The sequence below is a fragment of the Arvicola amphibius genome, chromosome 1, assembly GCF_903992535.2.
Source record: "Arvicola amphibius chromosome 1, mArvAmp1.2, whole genome shotgun sequence".
In the NCBI taxonomy this organism is placed as follows: Eukaryota; Metazoa; Chordata; class Mammalia; order Rodentia; family Cricetidae; genus Arvicola; species Arvicola amphibius.
The window spans coordinates 52,163,702-52,181,576 of record NC_052047.1 but is presented as its reverse complement, the minus strand read 5'-3'; the positions used below and the strand labels follow the sequence as shown (position 1 = coordinate 52,181,576).

Here is a 17,875-nt window from a genome sequence, read left to right as displayed (position 1 = left end):
TAAAACTAGGAATAGCCCAGTGTCAGTAAGGAGAGGAGAAAGCCATTTCAAAGATCATTCGGTAAGCAGCTGAATTCATGCAGAAAATATGTATTTTCTCAGATAAAAAAATGAGAGGTCTGAAGATTTTATCTGAGAGTTCTATAGTGAAGAAGTAATTATGAAAATTTCCTAATCACATGGAAAATATTAAGGCTTCTATAAAAAGAAATATAAACCACAAATTACTCCCTTTCTTTATAGCATGTCTTTAAACCTTCCCCTAAATAATCTGAACATTTTCATACTAAGTTCATATCTTAAATGATTCATTAGAACCCTCTGCCTGTTTTACAGTAACTGTCTGCCTGACTTGTTGGCATCTCTCTCTTTAGCACAGCTGTAAGGATGCTGCTCATCTTGAAAACCCAAGAAGAAAGAAAGGAGCCTCTTTTCTCCAAAATCCCATCTACCAAGCAAACAAAGCAAATGGTTTTTGTTTATGTTAAAAACACCTTTGATAGAATGATCTTCCTCTAGCTTAAAAATCATCCTTGGCAGTAATATTTTGTTACATCACTTAGATTTTCTACAATGTATAAAAAATCTAAGAGATCCAGAATTTTTACACTTGTCATAGAGGACAAATGCTAAGAGATACAATTAAAATAAATATCTTTACAGACTCGAACATAGAAGATATTTTAGATAAAAGTGAAACAAAACACTTGAAAAAAATTCACTGAAATATATTCATGAGTTAAGATGCAGCTATTTAGAAGAGATACATTGCAAACATTATGCAGATTTTCGCCTCCTTTAAAATTCATCTTGGTCAGTTTTCCTCCATAGCTTCACTAGGCTTGGCCAAGTGATGCGCTTGGAGCAACCATGAAATTACTCCGATCCGGTAACACTCATCTGTAATCTCAACACTAGGGAAGCCGAGTTCAGAGGAAACAGGAACTCAAGATTAATATGGCCCACAATCAACTCCACCTTAGGAGCCCTGTAACAGGAGGTTGAAGACTATAGTCAATTGTAATGGCCTTCTTCTGTTGCATGTTTCCTGCCATTGGAAGACAGATGTGATGGCTGCTCATTTGCCAACCACAGGGCATTTATGAGACTCCAGGCAAGATTATCCAGTCTCCACATTACACAGGTGCATGAGTGAGCTGTGGTGACAGGCAACTGAGACATAACGGAAAGAGCTGTTGAGGTGGCTCGCAAAACAACGAGCTAAGCAAAGAAACATTTCCATCCATCTCCTAAATATTGGGATGGTCTGCTGCAGAGGAGAAGCTGGCTCTTGCTGAAATCTGCACATGGAAGTTGTCCAAGTTTTACGTGATGCCATGACAAAGCTCACCAAAATATGGAGCTTTTGCTTTTGAACTAGGAAATAGGTGGAAGCTATAAAAGCAGCCGTGAAAGAGTAAAGTTTAGGAAAATTGTCAGTAGACTGTTAACAGAAGTTGAGAAAATGAAAGAGAGGTGTTTTATATGACTGGAACAATGAGAAAGCTGTCACCTTCAATAACTTGGAGAATATGCAATGTGCCCGGTGAACCTGTAAATCATGACAAGTTGGTATAAATATGCATCATTGTAAATGCTATTTAAATTATATCAGTTGCATGAGAAAGATGATAAATATAGGTAAATAGATAGATGATAGAGACAGAGACAGAGAGACAAAGAGACAGAGAGACAAGGAGAAGGGATATCAGCTACAAAATATTCTCAAAGTCCTTAGCATTAAATAATGTAGTTATTTATTCTTAAAATGTATCTCCATTAATCTCAGAATATCCTAGTTTCCATTCTAATTTCTGTTTACTCATTTCTTACCTTGATTCTCAGAAATTCAATCAATCTCTAAGTTACAGATTTAGTATGCTTGACTGAGTCATTAAAGTCAGTATGTCTATTTTCATAAACTTGAATTCCATATACATTTTTGTTCAGAGTCAATCATTCTGCTTGTTTTCAAAGAAGCACATTGAGAGCCCAAGTAACAAGTGAGAGCTCATGCTGCTGAAGATGTGGAGTAAGAAGAACTCTCATCCATTGCTGCTGGGAGTGCAATCTAGTACAGCCACTACTGAAATCATTGTAGAAGTTCCTCAGGAAGATGAAAATCAACCTACCTCAAGATCCAGCTATATGAATCTTGGGCAAATACCCAAAGGATGCTTTGTTAGGATAAAGAATCCCTGTTGTAGACCACATAAGCACAAGTTAACTGCTGCTCTATTCATAACATCCAGAAAATGGATAAAGAAAATGTGGTACTTTTATACAATGGAGTATTATTACTCTACCATTAAAATGACATCATGAAATTTGAAGGTAAATGGATGGAGCTAGAATAAAAATCATGCTGAGTGAGGTATCCCAGACCCAGAAAGATAAATATGGTATTCATTTGCTCATATGTGGATATTATCTGTGAAGTCAATTAAAACCAAGCTGCAAGGTTGGTTACAGAGAATAAGAGAACAAAGGGAACAGATAAATCTTGCTAGGAAAGGGAAACAGAATATATAATTCTGGGTGGATGGGGTGTGCTGTAACAGGAAGATCAACTGGGGTGGGGAAAAAAGAGCAGGCTGTGTGAGGGGTTGCAGGGAGAAACAGCAAAAACTTAGGGACATTTGAGGGGTTGCACAGAAATTTAATATAGTAGAAACTTCCTAAAATATATACATATTTGAAGTCGATCTAAATGAAATTACCAAATAATGATGGTGATAGAGTCCCATTTGGTCATTTTTTTGTAACCAAATAAAGCTTCCAGTACTGGGATTGGGTTACATCTAATTGAGCTGTTGACCAAAGGAGCCTTATGGGAGCCCTGAAACAACCCAAGCTGCTGCCAAGGCTATAGGATGCTCCCTATAAAATGACAGTGAGTCCTCATTGCTGAAGACAACAACTACACAGCTCACTGAAGATGACAAATGTCATGTCTGGTACCTAAATAGAGCCTTCAGTCTTGCATTCTAGCATTTTTAGTATAAGAAGATATCCTGCACACTCTCCAAAAAGAAAGCAAGCCAAACACAAAGCCTTTATCTTTAATGATGTACTGCTTGAAAGATATGTGGGCAACGGTGGCACAAATTCTGCGGCCAATAACTAATTTGACTTAAGGTCTACTCCATGAGATGGAACCTATACCTGATCCTGCTTTGGTGACCTAAATCATGAAACTAGAAAGCCCAGGGACCTAAAATAAAATCAAATAATCCTGGTCTAAAATATATAGCCCTAAAATGTCTTCTGATGATATTCTGGTATACACAAAGATCAGTGTTCAGCCTTCATCTGGGAAAATTCCCCTTGCAGCAGGTGGGAACAAATAACAGAGACCCATAGCCAGACATTACACACAGTAAGAGGCCTGGGAACGCTCAGTCCTAAATGGGATATCTCCATCAAATCCTTTCCCTCAGAGCACAGGGAACCCTGTGGAGGAGGTGGAAAGAATCTAAGGGCCAGAGGGGATGGAGAGCACCAAGAAAACAAAATCCAGTCAACATGAGCAAAGCTCATTTGAACTCACAGAGACTGAGATCATGCAACACACACTGTACCTGCACAGGTCTATACCAGGTCTTCTGCTTATATCTTATGGCTTCAAGTTTATTATTTTTGTGGAACTGATGGTTGTGCAAGTGAGTCTGTGATTCTTGTGTCTTCCCTTTTGGGGTCTTTGCCTTCTGTTGGCTCATTTAGTTCAATTTTGATGTGATGGTTTTTATTTTATCTTGTTATATTTTATTTTGTTATATTTCTAAAAAGTAGATGAATGCATAAATGAATGTGCTGTAGGAATTCCTACAGCCAGTAGCCTTTAAGTTACCGGCCCTCTTGGGCGTGGCCTCTTATATTATATATGCCGATGTAAAACTGCTGGATTCGTTTGCTGTTCCCTGTTCGAGCAGAGGATTGTGATCTGTGAGTCTGTCCCTAAATAAATAACACATTATTATACTCAATTATGAACTAGTGTGGGACTTCTTTTTAGCGTCCTTCTTCATGTATTAAGGAAAACCTAGCCACTAGGATAAAGGTTAACAACTGAATTATCACTTATACCTCTTGGGAGAGGAAAAATCAGTTTTTCCAATAGAGTGACACTGGGTATATCAACCACTCCAGGTCAGGCCTCGGGTTCAAGAGTAGTTGATCAACATATAATGGATTTTTTTAGTGCAATTCTATTTGGATACAGTTTTGTGGGTATTTCTGATACTGTTTGTTTTCTATTTTGGGTGTGGTTTTATTTTGTTTTCTTGATTTGGGGGTGATTGATGTTGTATTTGGCTTGTACTTTTTCTTTTTTCCTTCTGAGAAAGCATGTAAAGATGGGTGGGTATGGAGAGGGAGGGGATCTGGAAGGACTTGAGGGAGAAGAAGATGATTAAAATATATTTAAATTTAAAAACTTGTTAAATAATAAAAATATAATAAAGAAAAAAAGCACACTGATTTTGTGTCTTCTCATTGATAGGATACTGACTAGTCTATCTTTAATAATTTCCTTTATAGTCAGTTTATATTTTTAACTAAAGAATATTCTTTCGTTAAAATTTACAATACTGTTAAATATAAATGACACAGGATTTAGTAAGCATTTGTCATTTTACCTGCTTGTTGTGTATTCAATAATTTTAGCTCTTCTTCATCATTTATTGTTTCCACTGTTGATTTTTTCACTTCATCTTGCGTTTTTCACAAGACAATTAAAAACTGAGCAGAGAGCTAACATCAGAGAAGAAAACCATATCTGTCTTTTAAATAATGTAGCATAAATAAGGATAAGGTATGTACATGTGCGTATGTATAACTAATATCTTCAGTTACCCTCATACACATGTATTATTAAAATTTATAATGTTAGTTTAATACTGGAATCATTAAATCATTGGAATGTGCCTTTTGTCATTTTGTCAAAATGAGCAAAGGTATTCAAAGTACTTAGAGTAAAGATGAGGGAAATATATGAGGTGGTTTTCCTCTTTAAGTGCTTCTTCTCTGCAGATAAAATTTACCAATCAGTATTCATAATGTACTTTCTTGTTCAAAATAATGAAAATCCCATTGCTGTACATTTGTTAATTTATTAATTGTGACTCAGAAATTTCACAGCTCAGAGTAACTTATTACTTGTCTATATCCTATGTTTAGGTGAGAAGAAATCAAAAGAATTTCTAAGGTTTATTTTTGGGTCATAATACTCTATAGGCATTCTGGGTGAGTAAATTAAATATACATTATCTTGGCCTTTTGTATTGAACAATGGTATATAAATGCACATAATACATCTTTTTTCCTTTTTACAACTACCATTAACTAAAATAGTGATCTATATGTGGAAGAGCTTAGGAAGCAGGGTAAACAAGAAATTCTCAAACATTTTACTATCCCCAATAGAAATAGTTTCAACTGAATATAAAATGCATAAAGTAGGTATAGTGAATATTGATGGATGATCATAACCTAGACTGTATCATCAGTTAGCTTTGTGAATTCTGTATTTCTCAATAAATAGCTTTTATAAAAGTATCTGTACGCTAAGAACCTATTGCATTGTGCAAATGCTGCATTTTCAAATAAACAGCAAACTCATATTTTCCATTTCCCTTAAGTCATGGCATGACTCTGTTGCTTTAATACTTAACATGTGCAGACATGCCCTCTAGCCCCAAATGACTCTTGCTTGTATAATAATATTTCACTTTGTCAACTTTTATAAAAAATATAAAAATTAAATTTCTGTGCTACACGGTAGGAAGGGCTCAAGTGTCACTGAGGTTTTCTCAAAGGCTATTTTCTGATTTTGTCTACATTTGTATTCTGCTCGTTCAATGGAGGGAAGTAATAGCATTTTTCTATTTGCCATAGAGGCTGTTGCAGAGGTACAAGGATGCAAGATCATAAAAGATATTTCACAAACCACAAAGAGAGAAGAAAATGATCTATTTGTTTCAAACCACTGGGTCTTCTGTCGTGGTAATCAAATGTGCCTGGAAATATCAAATGGTGACTTCAGAAAGGGTAGGCTGTGATAAGGGAGCCCAACACTTAGAATTCTTTCTTCTACGGCATGATAGAATGAATTGATTTGCCAATTGAAGTTGTAGGCACATTAAATCTCATTTCTCTCTACTTTAAGCAGAGAATGGAGGACATGCATTGTTCTCTCTGCGTACAATTGTTAACAATCAATAAAATTATTTTATTCAAAATGCCAATTAGTGTTGCATTTGTTTTATTATTCTGAGCCTTCATTTTTCTGCTTCATGTACTCTCTCTTATTACCTGTAAGAATCCTATCATATAGATGATCTGACACACTGACTGTAAACTCTACTGTCAACCTGGGTGTCACTGCCTGTCTATAGATATTGTCCTTTGCTTATTTCACAACTCATCACCATCACCACCATTATGGCAGCACAACTTACTCTGTTGTCTGCATCTTGTTAGTCATGCAACAGACTCAAAATGAAAGGATTAGCCCCAAATTCTCCTTTCGCCTTCATCCTTTCTTGCTTCTTTTCTGAGGCAGACACTATTTGTTTCTCTTTTCCATCTTTCTTCTTACTTTTCAAACCAAACACTTTTCAGACTGTAACCACTGAGCCAACTGCATCCACACACGAGGAAACTAGAAATACAAACTCTCAGGCTCAGCGCCCCACTTACATATCAGAGACTGCAGGACTCTGGCAAGTGGTCCTATCGTATTTACTGTCCATTGTCTTGGTCTGCTGTTATAAACATGTCTTTTTCTGGCTACTTAAAATAATTTCATGATTTAATATGCGTTTCTCATATGGTACATGGCTGTGTGCACAAGCAAGGGAAAAGAGTGTTGAAGGAAGAAAGTACCTAGAATTGTTACTAATATGACTGGAGATAAATAAAACCTGATGAAGGAAGATAAGACGGAGATGGTTCTAAAGAGGTGCTTGTGGATAAAGCAGCCCTTAATATACGAGTGACAAGCACTTCACTAACGAGACGCATCCCAATTCTCATTCAAATCAACATCTGAAAAACTATTTTTGTGTTACTACACTTAAAATAGACATATGAGAAGATTTTAGAAGCATAATTTTCTCTTGATCACCCATCCTCTTGTTTTGATATTAGTTTCATCATTACTTATTTTGCTGTGTACACAGAAGCATATGCTCTGAGAATTTCATTGGTAGATAGTTTTACTTTAGTAACTAAAGCAGAAGCACCAAGATAATAAAGGGCAGAATTGGGCTTTGAACCAAGGGCCTTGGTTTTAGACTCTGTCATGTTCTTCTGAGAACAGAAGACCAAATTCCACTACCAAGTAATATAGGAGCAAACTTATACAAGGCTGGTTGATAACACACTAGTGCATATATTCAGCCTGATGAGTGAGGCTGCTTTTCTGAGATGTGGTTTTCCCTTCACAGTGTGAACATAAACAGAATCGACTCTAGGTAGAACAGATCCACATCCCCATGAATTTGCATGGTTCTGTCAGCATGGGAGATTGTGGGTTTAGTTAATTTCTCACCATGTTTTTTTTTTTTTTTTTTAAAAGCAGAACAAAACAGCAACAACAACAACGCCTGTAAGAGATTGATTTGAAGAATGGCCTTTACAGCCTCTGGAATTTGTTAAGGCCAAATATGCCATTCCTGGTTAATGATAGCCTTTGTTTTTTCATTAGCTCATGTCAATCCAAACATCATTTTGGGGGCAACAACTCAAACATTACCATGACAATGGAGTTTTTGTAGCCACCCACTGATTTTCAGAGTAGCTGGCAAGTTATAACCTTCAAGCTAAGCCTGCCTACACTGATTTATTGTAAGGCCTTGGAGTTAAGAATAGCTTTTATAATCTTGAGACTTGAAATTTGAAAAAAACATAGAAGGTGCAACAGAAACACATGTGGCCTACAAAGTCTAAAATATTTACTATGTAGCTCTTTATAGAATCAATTTACTGATCCTTGTTCTAGAATATCTTTATGTATGTTTTATATAAAAACACAAAACTGAAACTACCTTTTAGAAGGTTTCAGGACACTTGAGCCCACATATTTAGAAACCTGGGAAAGAAAATACATTTATATCTCCTAGAAAATATGGTCAGTTACTCATTGCCCAATGTTTGTGATATAAAAGCACAAACAGACCGTTCCTCAAGAGAGGCACAGCCATTCCTGGTAATAAGACCTGATGGAAATCCCTCCCAGCATTGCTCCAAAGAGGATACCAAGGAAATCAGGAATTCCCCACTGGAATGCCTGTCATAGGTTAAGAGCATGTTTCTGAGGGACATGTTATGTAACGATTCCAAATGTATCCTGATGATGTACAACATACACAAGTCCCAACATGAAATTTCCAGACACCTTGAATCTGCTACTTAGCTGTCTGTGAATCTGGCTTGTGGCAGAGCCACAGTGTGGACTCTGCATGGAGAGATGGAGTGCCCCTTTCTTTTCTTTTGAGGATGATATTGAATTTGTGAGTCAACACCCTGCCATTCACCTGAAAGTCCTCTCCTCTCTGTGCCCAGTCGAGTTTATGCCAACATTATTTTGTCATGGTGGAGAACAGCATGCAATAAAGAATGTGACAATCCAAAGTCCTACAGGCAAGACTAAACATGTGAAGGGGAATACTTGATGCAATGAAGGCAGCGGCTTATGCTTGCAGACGTGCTTCTATTCACCTAATATTAATACAAAATTAACAGTGCACTTATCAGCAATTGCAAACCAGTGAGGGGATTGTAAGACAACATTTCTGTATGATGTAGTTGGCAACTGGATGCACTTTTCCAAGAAAGTGGTCTATAGATGTATTAAGCCTCCTATTTTGAAATGTAATTATCTACATTTATGTAATTATATTCGCAAACATGTATTGAGTAAATTAATTAAATTGAGATAGTTAAGGAGGGTTTCTATTTGGAGGTAGACATTCCCACTTCCAATTCCACCTGAGAAACATTTTGCCAGAAGTTCTATTCTGTTTATATTTATATTTTTACTTTTATTTATTATTTCTTTATTTTTTCATACTGGGATTAAAGGCGTGTGCTCCCACAGCCCAGCTCATATTAGATTTTAAACCAACCTTCAGTCATTTATCTATCACACCTGATTTCTGGCTGGTCCCCTCTCACCCACAGCAGAAGAGGTATGTGCTTTAGGGCAAGAAACCAATGTTCCTTCTTTGTGCTGTTTTAATGACTATATGATAATTACAACATTTTTTACTTCTTTCCCTCCAAATCGCCCCACAAACCATTTTTTTCTTTTACAAAGTCACTTCTTCTTTGTTCATTATTTGCTGTTACAAGAATATATATATATATATATATATATATATATATATATATATCTCCTTTTCAGCCTGTATAATTGTGTGTGTGTGTGTGTGTGTGTGTGTGTGCATGTGTGTGTGTGAGTGTGTACACACCTGTGGTGTGTGTGTGTGTGTAATTTATGTCTGTCTCTGTGTGTGAGTGTGTGTATGTCTCTCTCTCTGTCTCTGTGTGTGTGTGTGTTTTCTTATTTACAGCAAATAGCTTATGGATAGGATGAAGATACATGTGTTAAATCAGACCTGTACACTGTGTGGAGCGCAGCAGTAGACCTAAAACAATTTGTGTGTGATATTGTTATGGACACTGTTTGTGGTGGGAAAGACACTAATTTACTTGCCTGACAACTGCAATGCCAGCAACCATCTGTAGTCTGCAATTACTGGGAACTGAGAGCCTCAGTTAGCTTTCCCACTCTATCAAAATACCTGGCAGAAACATTTGTTTCTCCAGCTTTGTTTTGGCTAAGGATTTCCTTCTGTCATGGGGAGGAGGAGCAGAGAAACCTCATCCTGGCAGCATAGAAAGAGAGGAAGCCAAAGTTCCTCTCTTCAGAATCCTGTCCCCTGTTTTCCCTTCCTTCCAGAAATTTAGCTTATGGCTCAGTGCTGTCCACATTCAGAACAGTTTTCTCTACCCTTGCTAATCCTCTCTGGAAACACCCTCCCAAACAGACTCAGAGGACTGCTTCTGATTTCATGCAAGGAGATACTTGAGATTATTAATCTTCATGGAGCTACTGTAATAGCCTGGAGTTTCAAAATTTTATCAGTGTGGTGGTGAAATTCAAGAGCTAAAGTCTGGTTCGTCCTCTCTCTGCCTTTCCTCTCACCTTCTTCCCCCTCCTCTTTCCCCCTTTACTCCCCCTCCGCTCTCTTCTCTATCTTCCTTCATTCAGTCTTTCCCCTTAAATTCTGACATAATTTAAATGAATTCTCTGTGATCTTGATGTATGTATTTTATCTTCTCTAGTTGTCAATTGCATATCAGGATGAGGGGTCATCCTTGTGATTGACAGTAAGAGGGGGCAATATCCTGCTTTCCTGTTATCAGGAATGGGTGATAAGTGTATTTCTTGCAATTTTGTATGTAACTTATTTAAAAACATGAATCCTTGCCAACTCTGGCTTGCTCCATAGGGATGGCAAGCAGCGGCGGCTCATCTCAGGAGGTGTTCTGTGTTTACACTGTTCTTACCCTCATCCTGGGCAGCATGCTGGAACTCAGTCCCCACTCCTAAATCAGCCATCAAGGGGCTCCTGCCTGCTGTGGGGCTGACAAGTGTGCTGCTTAGGCCAGGCATGCGGAAGCAATCAGAGAATGCTACGTTCCCCAGCAGTGCAACTTGGTACACGAACCTGTGTGCACTTGTCATGACTCACTCAGACCACAGTGAGTCCAGAGAGGACCATAGTAACCTCAGCATCCTGGCATCTGGGGCCAGTTGGCTTCACTCTAGCTCCTAGCTCAAGCAGTTCATCACCTGAAATAATTTCCACATGGTAGCTGTCACTGGAGGAGAAAGACCACACAAGCAAACCATTGCTCCAACTGAAAATCATTGTGTGGATAAAATGAGATGCTTGCGGTCATCTTTTTGTTTTTATTTTATTGTACCCTTTGGCATCTCTTTAAAGATCTAATTTGATTTCTGTTTTCATTTCAAGTCTTCTTTGTGACCTCGGGTCAGAGACAATCTGAATGGCAGTGTGATTTGATGGGCTTATTTGTCTGAGTCCATTGGAAAAAACCTCAAGAGAGAGCTAGGGCAGTGGAAGCACAGGTCAAGAGACTGGGAAGAGAACAATGTAGGGCAGAAGCAGAGGGGATGGGGGTAAGAGACGGTACCTCGGGAGAGGAAGTAAAAAGAGAGAGATACAGACTGAGACTAAATCCTGGTTCTTATACAGACGAAACTCTACTTCAGTCTGGAATTCTGAGAATCGTCCAACCACTCAAGGTGCTGTTGGCACTCTGCTCCACTATCCTATTTGGTCGCAGATGCTGTGCAGATGCTGTGCAGATGCTGTGCAAATGCTGTGCAGATGCTGTGCAGGTGCAGTCATGTTTCTTTCATATCGGTGGGCACTAAGGTACATGAAAGCATTTAAGCTAGAAGAGGAGAATGAATGGAAGATAAACAAGAAAGAATCAATTATCTTTTGGTAAAGAAATAGCAATTTTTAAAATAAAAGTTCAGGCAGTAAGTATCTTTTATCTTTATGGAGTTCTTAATTATTCTCAGTGAAATTGGACCTATAATTCTGTCACGGTCTCATGAAATGCAACTGTTCTTATTAAGTCCCAAAGCATTGATTCTCCCAAGAATTGGGACAGTGGATGTCTTTACAGATAATAACTGATGCATATGAAATAGGTGGATAAAATAAACTCAACACCTCTGGAGAATAAGCTGAGTATCTGTGGAGGCCCAAAGAGGCCAAAGGTCAGAGAGTTTGGGACACATTATGGTGCTTCTAACTCAAACAAAGGTCCCACCTAGTTGTAAAGCAGAGTTCTGCTCTCTCAAGGCTATTGTCAGCAGGTGTGGCTAGTTGCCAGGCCTTCTGCTCCTGAAATAGGGAAGTAGTTGGTTCCTACCTAAAACAGAAGTCTAAGGATCCAACTAAGTCCCAGTTCCCTTTATGGAAATAACTTGGGATTCCACCTAGGGAGTGGTTTGACTACAGAGTGTTTAGTCTAGGGCTTGAGTCACCGGCACAAGGGATGACTGTACCCTGTGACTTTCAATTTGTATGTTAATACAGTCCTTTTGTTCTACTCCTACCTTTTGATATCAGGGGTATATTAACCAGTTGAAAATTAAACACGGATGAATTTTCAGTACTCACTGAAATTCCCTCCTGATATGTGTTTATATGTTTTATTATTTTTTTGTTCACGCCTTTGTATTCCTTACTATATTTCTAAATTCCCAGGCCTCCACTCGGGAAGAAAGGTGTTTTTGTCGAGGCTGGCTTCCAACAGGTATCCATACAGAGCCTATACTACTGATAATGCATCAAGGGTAATTCATGGCAGACAAAGGGACAACAGGGTACTGCCTAGTCTTCAGGTGACTTATGTGCTAGTATAAAACCCTCTTTAAAAATCTATCTAGTCTATTTAAACTTATCCAGTTCCTAAACTGGTAGTACATAGGTTCCCTGTTCTATGTCTGTAATGACTGTTGTGTCTCTTTAAGAGACAAGCCATGCCCACTCCCTCCCCCATCCACTGAGGCAGGCTGATCTTCAGCTTCCAGCCTGAGCTGCTCTTTTCTGTCTTCCTCTTGGAGAGGCAGCTTCCCTTCTGCCCCTCTATTTCTCTGCTTCTCCCCCCCCTCTCTCTCTCTTCTCCTTCTCCTTCTCCTTCCTCCTCCTCCTCCTCCTCCTCTTCCTCTTCTTCCTCTCCTCTTCTTCCTCTTCCTCCTCCTCCTCCTCCACCTCTTCCTCCTCCTCTTCCTCCTCCTCCTTCTTCTTCTTTTCTTCTCCCTTCCCCCTCCACAACCCCCCAAATAAATATTCAACCTCACTCTGCATGTTGTGCCTATCCATGTCTCTGTCTCTTGCTTGCCTGCCACACGTCTCCCTGGCTGGGACCAGCCACCGCTCAGGGACCGGCAGCAGTCTCTGCCTGGGACTGGCTGCTCCCAGGGCCCGCAGCTTCTGCTACCACCATTTGGGGGGGGGGATCCTGCAGCATTTTTAATTTTTCCATTACAATGTCCATGGATAAAAACATGTAATTTTAGGTAAATAATAGTGCTTATAATCCAAAGGCTAGAACTTGTATTTGTTTGAATTATCTTTAACTTGGCAATAATGATTTAGAGTCATGGCTTCAGAGGTCATTTTTTACGTTAGAGGCATGCTGAGAGGATCCATAACCAGCTTAGGATAATTTAAAATGCAGCCTAGAAATTTCAGTGTAAGTGTGAGTTTTGCAGGAGGTCCTGTGCTTGTTGTGTTCATGTGGATGGTGTAGAGAGGAGATCCATTACAACATTGTTCCAAGTCATCCTGTGAGGAAGCTTTATTGGCATACTAAGGAATTTATCTTTTTAAATGAGGAAACAATGCTATCAAATTTTACTTGTAGAAAGGAGACTTATTACAAGGTCCATCAGAGAATGAAGAGAGAGGAGACAGGAGGTCAAGTTGAGTTTTGAAGGAGATGAAGGCCTGAACTAGTTAATTCTGTACCTCATGGTGAATAGAAAAGAATGATGAGACATGTATGATTTGTCTCCTAAAATAACTCATAATGCAGTAAAAGAATATCCAAATACATGATCTAAAGATGAAGGACAGAGAGAAGTGGCCAATAGGAGGTGAGGTGCGGGGTGGCTAGATGTGCTATTTGCAGAAGAATGGGGGCTCAGACTAGGAACGCTAACAGGAGAGGACAGAGCTTGGAAGAAAAACCACGAGATTGGATAGAGAGTTAGTGGTGCTGCTTTCACTTCAGTGGTTGCTGCTGGATGCCAGACTGGAGATTTGTGTGGGTGAGCCAACAAGGCCTGAGAGGACCGAGTACTGAGAAAAGAAAGACAGAGTTCAGATAACAGTTTGAATAGTTCATGAGAATAACAAAAGGCAGGTTCTGCTTGGATTTGGTTTTCTTGTGGCTTATTTTTGTGTAGGGAAGAATTTTTTAACCGGTTAGAAAGACATGATAAAAAAGAAGTGAAAACTGGAGAAGTGGTCCCTGAGAAGCTAGGGAGAAAGACAGTACAAGCAGCTCCAAGATTGTTGGTGTGGCAGAAATGCTAGCCTGGAAAAGGGAGATGCCAGGGCTTTGAAGAACACTAAACACAACACTTTAGAGACAGGGAATTAGAAACAGAGGCATGAAAGAAATGATGGAAATGAATTAGACACTGTAGCACGCTCACCAGTAACCAGTCTATATCCCCTTCCTCAGGGTGTAGAAGTCAAGTTTATACATTTTGCCCAAGTGGCATGCCTTTAGGGAAGGATGCTTCCTTCTCAAGTCACAGAGGATAAACTAAGATTAATTGACTCAGCATGTCTATCCCTTTCACTTTGAGAGGTTAGTCTGTCGATGCAAAATAGACTCAGTTTCGGTCAAAGAGTTACTTAGTAAACCTCTGCTGATGGCTCTTTTGGGAATATATAGTTCCATGTTAAACAAATTTACTCTTAAACTTAGTCTTTGAAATAAATGTAGGGTTCTTGGGAAGACAGTGACACCTGGTAACTATGTGCTGAAGTCTCATAATGATTAGGGGGAAGGGTAATAGAAAATATGAGGATGATGTCTAATGTTGATTTCCCTGCCTCTGAAATGGCTAATGCCCAATTTCCTGTTTGGAGAAAGACACATATTTTCACCATTTTAACCATTTCCATTTGTGTTTTTGTATATATCAGTCATATGTATGTGCATCCAAGGGATGCAAGGGAAGTTAGCCATATTCAGCTTTTCATTAGTGTACAGAGGAAGTAATCTGCTAGGGGGAATCAAAGCATACCTGGGATGTAGGATTGGGCTATGTGGAAAATATTAATAGTTATCCCTGAGATACCAAAAGCATCATAAGCTAACAAACTAACACAAAGGAAGGCAATAATAGAACATAATCAAAATATAGAGGAACTGAATGTGACCAGACAGGCTTGCAACATTTCTATTCTGCCTTAAGCAGTAAAAGAGGAGAAAACTTTGTGCTGAGGACTGATTCATATTTCAGGTGGACAATGGAACATAGCACAAGTATAAATTGAGGGGACAGGTGGATCAATGGGGATAATAAGGGCAGCACTTGTTAAAGAACTTGAGATAATATGAAGCATGAATGGGCTTGTAGAGGTTGCTCAACATATAGAGGTGCTTTTAGCACTAGCATGAGTATGAGTTTGGATCCCCTGCACCACGCAAAAGATCCAGTGCAGACTTGCCTTCATCTGTGGAACTGGCACTGTGGACGGCTGATAACTGATATACCTACTAATACATTCTTGGTAACAGCATAGTAACTGATGTATCTACACCAAACCCATACATCTAAGACACAGGAACATTGCAGAAGGGGAGAGAAGAATGACTCTAAGAGCCCGAGAATCAGAACATCTGATATATGATATCTATACATCTATATATGACAGGGAAGCCTTACCCATGAAATTTCAATAATTTTCTGTAGTTATTACAGATACATACATGTAACACCAATAATTAACATAAGAAAGTGAATTTGAGAGGAAGTTGAAGGGGGCATGGGAAGTCTTTGAGCGAGAAAAGGGGGAGGAGAGAAATGTTATAAATACAGCATACAAATGTGAAATTACAAAAATAAATTATTAAAAAGGAAAACCAAATTATGTAATTTTCAGGAAATAAAAAAAGGCAAGCATTTGTGTATGTGGCAAGGCTCTTGAAGGTCAGGCTCAGGAGTATATTAAAATATCTCTTTACTTACAATGGTTTTACATCCCAATAAAACACTAAGTTGAAAAAATAAAATGAGGAAGTGCTTACTTTGGTGCTCGTTAGGAGAGGATTCTGTCTGTATTCCCCTTTGTCTATCATCTCATTGCGTATGGTGATCCAGAGCATCATGGGAAGAGATGGTAGAGCTGAGCTGCTCCCTTCATGGTAGTCAGAAATAGAGAGTATAGCTGGGATAAAGGCTACTTTCTATTCCTAGTTTACTTCCTCTTAGGGCCCCACCCCATTAGATGGTGCTAAACACATTCACAACAGCTTTTTACACTTAAATTAACTCTGAAAATGCCCTTTCAGTTACAGTGGAAATGTGTCTTAGTGGGCTTCTAGGAACTGCTCAGTCCAATTAAGATGATAACCCAAGGACACTTACTAATCTCTTTGTAGCTAAAGAATTATGGTAAAAAGAATTATAAGCACGGTGTGGGAGGTCCTTCTGTCTATGTTTTGCTTTTATTAGTTAATGAATAAAGAAACTGGCTTGGCCTATACCATGGGAGGAGGAAGGCAGAGTTACAGAGAAGCCATGTATCCCCCTGGAGCCAAACGGAACTTTATCCGTTAAGCCACTGCCACCTAGCGATACACAGATTAATAGAAATGGGTTAAATTAATATGTAAGATTTGACCAATAAAAAGCTACAGCTAATGGACCAAGCAGTGATTTAATTAATACAGTTTCTATGTGGTTATTTTGGCTCTGGACAGCCGGGATGAACAAGCAGCTTCCTCCTACATAAGCAGTAGACAACTGCTTTTCGTTCACATTTTATAAGTCATTCCTGATACCATAGAGAAAATGAGTTGTAGCTGTTTCAGGTCTGGAGAGCTCCAGATGGCAAATGAGATTTTTTTTTTGTTGTTTTTGTTTTTGTTTTTGTTTTTCGAGACAGGGTTTCTCTGCAGCTTTTTTTTAGAGCCTGTCCTGGAACTAGCTCTTGTAGACCAGGCTGGCCTCGAACTCACAGAGATCCACCTGCCTCTGCCTCCCGAGTGCTGGGATTAAAGGCGTGCGCTACCACTGCCCGGCTAGGCAAATGAGATTTTACAAGATGTCTAACAGAAGTCTAGAAGAGAAACTCAGTGGACTAAGTAACAAAGCAATCATTGGTCCTACCGGCTGCCTTGAACCTCTTAGACAAATTCCATTCCAAAGCCAGGGAATCATTGCCCCAGCTGCTAACCAGGCCTGAAAGCAGCCTTTGGATAAGGTCTCTTACTGAACTAGACGCTCACATTTTACCTGGCATGGCTGGCTGGTCAGTGAGTTATGTGGAATCCATCTATCCATGTTCTACATGGTGGGGTTGCGGGCATATGTAACCAAGATCAGCTGTGTCCTTAGATGCTGGGCATTTGAATTGCAGTCCTCATTACAGACCAAGTGCTCTCTGTCAACTCCTCAAATTTGAAAACCTCACAGTCTTATCAGCAAAATAAAATATTCTCCTTTCAAAAATAAGGCAGGAACATAAGTCACTCATCACTTCAATAGTGACTTCATTTTAATGATGAGACACAGGACAATTCGAAAAGTCAAATAACTTTCCAGCTTTCATCTCCAAATGCACACTATTCTGACACCTGTCAAGAGCTCTGTCAGGGAGCTCCAATGGAACCATTGTCAGAAAACAGAGTAGAAGCCAGAGCCTTTCCCAAGATACCTGGAAACAGAAATTTCATTGTCTCCTTCCCAAGAAGGTAGCGAGAATACTTTCAGGAATAACTGTCTGACCTTCAGTACTGTGGCTGACAAGAGAGTTAAAGACACCAGGGACAGTTAGTTCTTCACAAAGTGTGCTCCGAGGGAGCGGCCTGGGAAAAGGATGAAAGCCCCTCCAGTTGTCATGAGATAGGAAATCAAGTTTCCTTGTCCCCTGTGGGTGTCTGGCTGCAAGGTCTAACTCACTGTTATTATAATCTTCCTGCATACTGATCTGGGAAAATAAGTTCAGGGCAGAATGACTAGTTCCCAAGTGCTGAAGACCCTCTAGCAGTTCTCTCGTCTTGAAGATTTATTAACTAG

General features: G+C 39.2%; 1 protein-coding gene across 5 annotated transcripts in view; it reads right to left on the bottom strand.

Moving 5' to 3' along the window:
- The window catches only part of Kcnip4 (potassium voltage-gated channel interacting protein 4), a 486,636-nt gene that overhangs the window by 60,096 nt on the left and 408,665 nt on the right, over nt 1-17,875 (bottom strand). The window contains exon 2 of one of the 5 annotated variants that reach the window (XM_038335476.1): nt 14,595-14,615. The exons of the other annotated variants lie outside the window; for them this stretch is intronic. Within the exon in view, the coding sequence (XP_038191404.1) occupies nt 14,595-14,615 (21 nt within the window). The remainder of the gene's footprint in view (nt 1-14,594; nt 14,616-17,875) is intronic. 5 annotated transcript variants of the gene reach the window in all.